We start from the raw sequence: 7,355 nt of genomic DNA, 5'->3' as shown, positions 1-7,355 counted from the left end.
GGCGGGGGGAGCAGCTGGGGTGAGGGGCGGTGGGGGGAGCAGCTGGGGTGAGGGGTGGGGGGAGCAGCTGGAGTGAGGGGGCGGAGGGGGAGCAGCTGGGGGAGCGGCAGGCGGGTCACACACCATGGGGAAGGGGGCTGGGTTGCAATGGGGAGAAGGTTGGGTTGGACCTGAAGAGCCCTGGGGGTCTGAGCAGGAGAGGGATGGGGCCTAGCGGGGTCTGGACAAAGGATGAGACAGAGGAGGAAGTGTGAGCCCTCTTGCACAAGCGTGCACACACACACACGCACACACACTGCCCACAGGAATGCTCTTAAAGAAAATGTTTTCACCACCGGCCACTTGCAAATACTCCAGAAGCCCCACCCCGTTGGCCTCAGTCCTGGGAGAAAAACCACAGGTTTCCACTCTTTCCCTGTGGTGGGAAGGACTGGGCCTCTGCAGGGATGCCACTGAGCCCCGATCTGTCCCCCCTCGCCTCCTCCAGTCCCTGGATCTCTCCCAGGAGAGGGATCTCCCAAGGAGGAGGGAGTGGAAGCAGGAATGAGGGAGGGTGGGGGCCAAGAGGCCTGTCTAGTCCCTACTCTGTACCGAATCTGTGCCGCGCAGGCTCACAGTCGATCTTCAATAAATGTTCGATGGAGGGACCGACAGATGGATGGGAGGGTGTGCAGACAGATGGGAAGGTGGGTGCGTGGGTGGATGGATAGACGGATGAGAGAGAGGGAAGGTGGGTGGGTGGATGGATGGGTAGGTGGATGGGTGGATGGATGTGTAGGTGGGTGGATGGGTGGGTGGATAGGTGGGTGGATGGGTGGATGGGTGGGTGGATGGGTGGGTGGATGGGTGGGTGGATGCGTGGATGGGTGGGTGGGTGGATGGTTAGAATTTGACCCTGAGAACACTGATCTTGGGAGAAACCATATGGCCATCATGATTTCGAGCTCAGTCACCCAGGCTACTGCCGTCCACCTTTCCCCTGCACCCCTCTCCATCGTCCAGCCTGGCTTCCACGCCCCACAGAGACGCAGAGCTCACAACCGGCCCATATGCCACGGGACTCAGGCAGCAACGCTTCCTTCAGAACAGCTGAACCTCCGGGGTGGTACATGTGACTCTGCATTGGAAGGAATCCCATCCCCCTTCCCCTCCGGTCACGAGAGGCCCCGGGTCCTCTTTGCCACTCCAGCGCCCTCAGTTCCCTTACGGCAGTTGTGAAGGCGCACCTCACAGACCGGATTCATCCACCAACATGTTGTGTTTGGTTAACAGAATTTTCCTATAAACAAACTGAACTGGGGAGCCACACAAAAGTCTAGATCTCCCTCATCTCTTCTTGAAAATGGAGAGAATCTGGCTCCCTGGGAGCCTGTGGTCCCTCCCGCCAGCCCTGAGCAGCCGAGAAGTCACAGCTGCCCCCTTATCCAGGAACAAGCCAGGGCCCTGTGGCCTCTGGTCCCATTTGTACTGGTTTTTTCCTTAATGCGGAGAACCATTTCCCTGTATATATATTTCTATGAAAAATATATGATGAAAAATAAACCACAAGAACTCCAACAAATCCCAAGAAGGCCATGAGATTTCACACTGTGGAAGTGAAGGCCCTTCCCAAGGCCACCTGCACATCAAAGTGACACAGAACCTGGTGGAAGATAGAATACGTCATCATGTGTTAACACCACGTGACCTCCAGGTGATGCCAGGAGTCACGAAGAACAATAGGGCCAGACTAGAGCTGGGTAAAGGGAGGGCTGTCAGACTAGGCGGGGAGGGGCCGGGAGGTCAGGAAAGGCCTCTCTGAGGAGGTGACACTGGGGACGGGACTGAAGTGAGTGGAGAGCCACGGAGACATGTAGGGAACAGCATTCTCAGGCAAGGGAACAGAAACTGCAAAGGCCTTGGGGGGGGAGTGTGTAGGGCTAGGCAGATCTTGCAGGATCCTGTGGGCAGGGTTAGAACTCCAGACGGGACTCTGAGTGAGGCAGGGGTGTCACAGGACAGGCTGGGAGGCGTAAGTGGCGGCATCTCGTGGTTTGGGGGCACGTGACTCTGCACCTCCTGTCATCCAACCCTCCCGTCCCCTTCCCGTCTCAGGGGCTGCAGACGGCACTAACACGGCCCGAGTCCAGCAAGCCAGGAAGCAGGTGCTCGAGCCCAGGCCTCAGACCCCGAAGACACAGGGGTCCTTACGTCTGCCATGGGCCCGGACAGCCCCAGGTGCCACCACACTGTCCTCACTTCCCCCAACGCCAGGCTTTTCCTCCCTGACTCCTCTCACACGAGGACACAGGGTCACGGGCGCCAGGACACGTGGGAGCCGCCCGGCCGGGAACCTGCTGAGTGAGTGGATTTAGCTGCTCCTCTCTGGACCCCAGTCTCCCCATCACAAGAGGACAAGGCGGGCCAGACCAGCGTCACCCGGATGGATTACAGCCCCCGGCGGTGTGGACGCCACTCCAGGGAGACAGGAGAAAACCGGGGACCACTGACATGTCAAGGTCGTGCTGGAAAGCACAGGCCCTGCCAGGACCCCAGCGATGGGCCTCTGGGCAAATGCCTTAGGCTCTGCAGGCCTCAGCTTTCTCATCTGTCAAATGGGGTTTGGACAGTCCCAGCCTCGGAGAAGTGCCGTGAGGGCGAAATGGCGTAACAGCTAGAGCCCACACCGGGAGCACCTACACGGGGTCATAAGCTTGCCTGGGTGCCCGTGTGTGTCAGCGAAGGCCTGTCCTTATCCTGAAACTGTGTCTCCAGTTTTGCTGCAGCGGCTGAAATGAGCTTTGGTTTATGGAATGCTGGGCAGCTAACGGCACCACCAGCCATCAGCGGGCGCCCTCACGCCTCTCCCCCCTCGCGGCCTGCACCCACGGTCCCCGCCCCCACCCCAATCAAATCCTCAGCAGGCCCTGTCTGCTCTGTCCCCCAGAACGACCCCACTGTGGCCCTCCCCCCGTCACCCCTGGGTCCAGGCCCCTGGTCTCTCCCCTGAGCAACTGTAACAGCCTCCCTTCAGGCCCTCCGGCCTCTCCTGCTGCACGCCCGCCTCAGGTCAGTCTCTGTCCGCAGCCAGAGAGAGCAGTGAAGCCCAAGTCCACTCACGTCGGGCCCCTGCTTAACCCCCCACCCACCCCCACCCCCGGGGTCACTCATCCTACTGAGAATAAATTCCAAAGCCTTGCACGGCCTCGAGGCTCTGTGAGACTTGCTTTCCGCCAAGCGCTCTGACTCATCGTAACCCCGCTGCCTGGGTTCGTGGCGCTCAGCCACGCTGGCCAGCCGCCCGAGCTTCCTCCTACCTCCGCGACTCGGCACCTGCTGGTCCCTCGGCCTACAGACATGCCATGTGGGGACCCGGAGCCAGCCCCCGACTCCGAGCCCAGACCCTCAGACAGAGCTCTTACTTTCATTCTGGTTCAAAGGGCTGCCCGGACGCATCACCCCATCAGCTGATCTCTGCTGTCCGTATCTGTCACCCTCCGACACAACCGCCTTTATTTACTGGCTCATCATCTGTCAGCCCTGTGAGTTTCAGGCTGTTGTGTGTCCTTCCCCTGCCGTGTGCCCAGTGCCTGGAACAGAATCTGGCACTGCTGAAGGCGGGAACGTTAGATGGTGCAGTTTCTACTACAAGTTTACAAGTTCTGATAAAAAGTTGAAGTCTGGAGTTGGTCTCCCCAACGTTTTGTTTTCCTGGTCTGTGACGTCTAAGGTTTGGAAGCCACAGGACAAAGATGGTCTGAAACCGGGTTTTGCCACGCCCTCTCTGGCCAGCTGGCGGGGCCCCTTTCCTGACTTGCGCCTCCTTTGCTACTCACAGCATGAGCCGGGCTCACACCTGGGGTCCCAGATACAACAGGGCATCTTGTGGCCTTTTCTCCTGAGCGTCCCACACTGCTTCCCCACCCACGAAGTCGGCAGGTTTCCTGAGGCCACTAAAAATTGCTTAGTGCTGGGCTCCACTCCCCACAAGGGAGCGCACCGGCTCACCTGAGCAGGAAGCTGTAGGAGAATTCGAGGAGACCTATCTCGTGCCAGCCGCCGTCTGTGGCTGTGATGTCGCCCAGCAGGACAGTGTGGAGGTTGGTGTCCATGGCCTCTGTGAGCGCTTGGAGGTCCTTGTGCAGGAGGGTCCTGGGGCACAGAACAAAGAAAGAGCACAGCTTTCAGCAGGAAACGTATGCCCATAGGCACCCCCCTTCCCGACGCTCAGGGTCTCAGGGCTCCAGGTCCTCCCTGGCAATGGGGGCCCGTGGACAACGGGCTTACCCTCGATGGTATTACTATTATTATCGTCATCAATGACCATGAGAGCTACTCTTCATGGTGCTCAGTGCCATGATCCCCTTTCATCTTTTGACAGCTCTAGGGACTCACAGTTGCTATGATGAGCCTATTTTATTGACATAAAAACTCAGAGACAAGAGAGGAAGGGACTTTCCTGAGGTGACCCAGCCAGTAAGTGACAACAGCTGGGATTAAAAATCTGGCCTGCCCAAGTCCAAAACCTGAATTCCTAAGCGTGCCAGTCTGTCCCTCCTCGGGGCACACGAGCTTGGATTAGGAGCCCACAGACGTCTGGAAAGGACAGAAACAGCAGGCCAACCCTTCCTCCTGGAAATCCAAAATTAGGGACAACTGTTTGGATAGAGTGTCCCCTGACCGAGGGCTGCCAGGTAGGACACGACCCTGAGGGACCCTGAGGGACCCTGATGCAGCTGTTCTCTAGTCCCCACTCCAAGCACCTGATGGAGACAGCAGCCCTTAAGAGATGTGTGAGCCATGCCCAGTCGACAACATGCTGGCTTGTGAGAAATTTCCAGAAACTCGTAGGGCAGACACTGGAGGAAGGAGGGGTCCTCCTTGGGTAGGAGGGTAGAATGCAGTGAACTGGGGAGTCTCATTGCTAATGGGTCCTAGTATGCCAGGACCTAGGACACCTGGGCTCAGAAATACTCCGAGCAGCCATCTCACTGAGCCAAGGTCAGGCTGGGCATTGCCTCTCATCAGCGTTCACCTCATACTCTGGCCTTTCCTCGGCTTCAGCGGCCCTGCAAACCCCAGTCTTGGAGAAGCTTCTCCTAACCCCGGAGGCTGCCCTTCCTGGAGACAGACCACTAAGGGTTCCCATCAGACTGCATGAACTCCAGGGGTGGACCCAGTTTTATTTCCTCAGCATCTCAGCGGGAGGAGACTGGGCTGTGGGGTCTGCAGGCCTGGGTTCAAATCTCAGCTGTGCCACTTTAGTGGCAGATCATGGGTACATCACTTCTCTCCCGAGTCTGTTTGCTCAACTGTAAAGTAAGGACACAAATATCCACCTCTTGAGGCAGAGCCATTGCACAGAGATGGAAGGGTTCCTATCAAACACCCAGCAAGTGGCGGGCATCTTCAAACGGTGACTGGCATCATTCTGCGCCCCCTACATCTAGACCAGTGTAAAGAAGGTTCCTCAGATATTTGCAAAAGTAATGGAAGCAAAGTAAATGTGCTCACATGTCCTCTTGTTGATATGATTCCTTCTGTTCCAGGACCTACGTCACTTCCTTGCTGTGTGACCCAGGGCAAGTCACTGCTCTTTTCTGAGCCCCAGTGTCCTTGTCCATAAAGCAGGGCTGTAAGTCACTCACCCTCCAGCACTGTCACAAAGACTAATGAGACCACAGGGTATGGACTCAACACTATTAATCACCCCACCCACATCCCTTCCTTTAACAGATGAGGAAAGAGAGGCCCAGAGAGGGCAAGGGATTTGCCCAGAGTCACACAGCTAGGAAGTGGTGGAGCTGGGAGTTGACTCTAGGTCTGTCTGACCCAAACCCTGGGCTCCTCCTACTGAAATCAGACCTGTCTCCTGAAAGAAATAAAGATGAGAAGTGCCTTTCTTCAGCCCAATTCGTTGGGGCTGTTTTTCGGTTTTTGGGTTTGTTTTTTTTTTTTTTTGGTCTGTCTTCTCAAAACAAATGTCTTTACTGGATGCCTGGTGTGGACACAAACCCAAGCCACCCAGCACCTGGGCTTAGCAGGCAGAGGCAGATCACGCCCTCCCCCGCCCACCCACAGGCCCCGTCCTGAGCCACTCACGGTTTCATCTTGGCCTTTTCATCGCTGGGGCTGTAATGTGGGAGCTGCAGGTCAAAAATCCTCTCCATGAGGAAGACGGCGTAGGGGTGGAAGTCCAGCTTGGTGCGAGGCTCCCACACCACTGCGTCATAGGAGTGGGGGTCCAGGAGGACAGTGACATACCTGCCCCCCACCAGCACCTGTGGGAATGTCCGCAGGGATGAGGCGAGGAGAGAAGGGCTATAAACGTTAGCCCTGGATGGTGGTCAGGGGCCTACCCTGTGCCAGGCACTGACACCCCCCATGACTGCCTGTGAGGTGGGGACCACTTAGAGCTGAAAACTGAGGCTGACGGAAGGTAGAGGATGTGCCCAAGGTCAAGCAGCTGAGACATGGCAGAGAAAGGCCTCGCATTCAGCACTTTTCTGTACCAAATGTCATGCTCTCAACCCCTCACTCTTCAGTACGTGCCATTATCATCTCGGTCATTGTCACATCCTCAGTGGCCAGGAGAGAGTCTGCCACAGAAGGCAGCAAATGGATGTTATGTGTGTCGTGGGTGGAGAGACCAGATGGAAGAGGTGGACAGATGGATGGATGCTGTCGGGTCAATGCTAGTGAATGTGCCAGCAACACCCGCTTCTCCGGGAGGCTGAGCTCAGAGTGTAGCCTGTGCCCAGGTGGGGAAAAGAGAGAGAGCTAGAATCCTGTAATTAACCAAGGAAAGGGCATTTCCCCTCAAATGTCTGTGTTGAGGGGAGTGATCACACACTTCTACACACCCACTCAATGCCTTGGCCCTATTTCCAAAGTGGGATCTGGGGGTCATGTTAATCAAACTCTCTTATAAGATGGAGGCCAATATCCAAGAGAGAATCCTACTGCATGGATCGTTAGATGGGTGGGTAAACGGAAGGACAGCATCAGTGAAGGTATGTTGGGTGGAAAGATGAATGGGTGAGGAGGTTAGACGGAAGCAGAAAGTATGGATGAACGTTGGGAACCTGATGGCAGGATTCTAAGCAGATACTGGGTAAAAGGACTGAGGGACGGTGTTGGATGGGTGGAATCTGAAAGGGTAACGTGGAAGGTGGATGGGTGTGGTGATTGTCTGGGTGCTGAAGGATGGATCATGGATGGATGGATGGCTGGGTGGCTGGGTGGGTGGATGGATGGATGGATGAATGCATGGATGGATGGGTGGGTGGATGGATGGATGGATGGGTGGATGGATGGATGGGTAGGTGGATGGATGGATGGATGATGGATGGGTGGGTGGATGGATGGATGGATGA

The 7,355-nt window shown here is 56.5% G+C and overlaps 1 protein-coding gene across 1 annotated transcript in view; it reads right to left on the bottom strand.

Moving 5' to 3' along the window:
• Positions 1-7,355, bottom strand: part of PTGIS (prostaglandin I2 synthase) — a 43,442-nt gene that overhangs the window by 23,193 nt on the left and 12,894 nt on the right. The window contains exons 3-4 of the mRNA XM_039230019.1: positions 6,082-6,260; positions 3,988-4,131 (exon numbers count right to left, since the gene is read on the bottom strand). Of these exons, the coding sequence (XP_039085950.1) occupies positions 3,988-4,131; positions 6,082-6,260 (323 nt within the window). The remainder of the gene's footprint in view (positions 1-3,987; positions 4,132-6,081; positions 6,261-7,355) is intronic.

The sequence above is a fragment of the Hyaena hyaena genome, unplaced genomic scaffold, assembly GCF_003009895.1.
Source record: "Hyaena hyaena isolate Hyena2069 unplaced genomic scaffold, ASM300989v1 scaffold_42, whole genome shotgun sequence".
Lineage (NCBI taxonomy): Eukaryota > Metazoa > Chordata > Mammalia > Carnivora > Hyaenidae > Hyaena > Hyaena hyaena.
The sequence above is the reverse complement of the archived record's forward strand: the minus strand, read 5'-3'. Positions and strand labels throughout refer to the sequence as shown.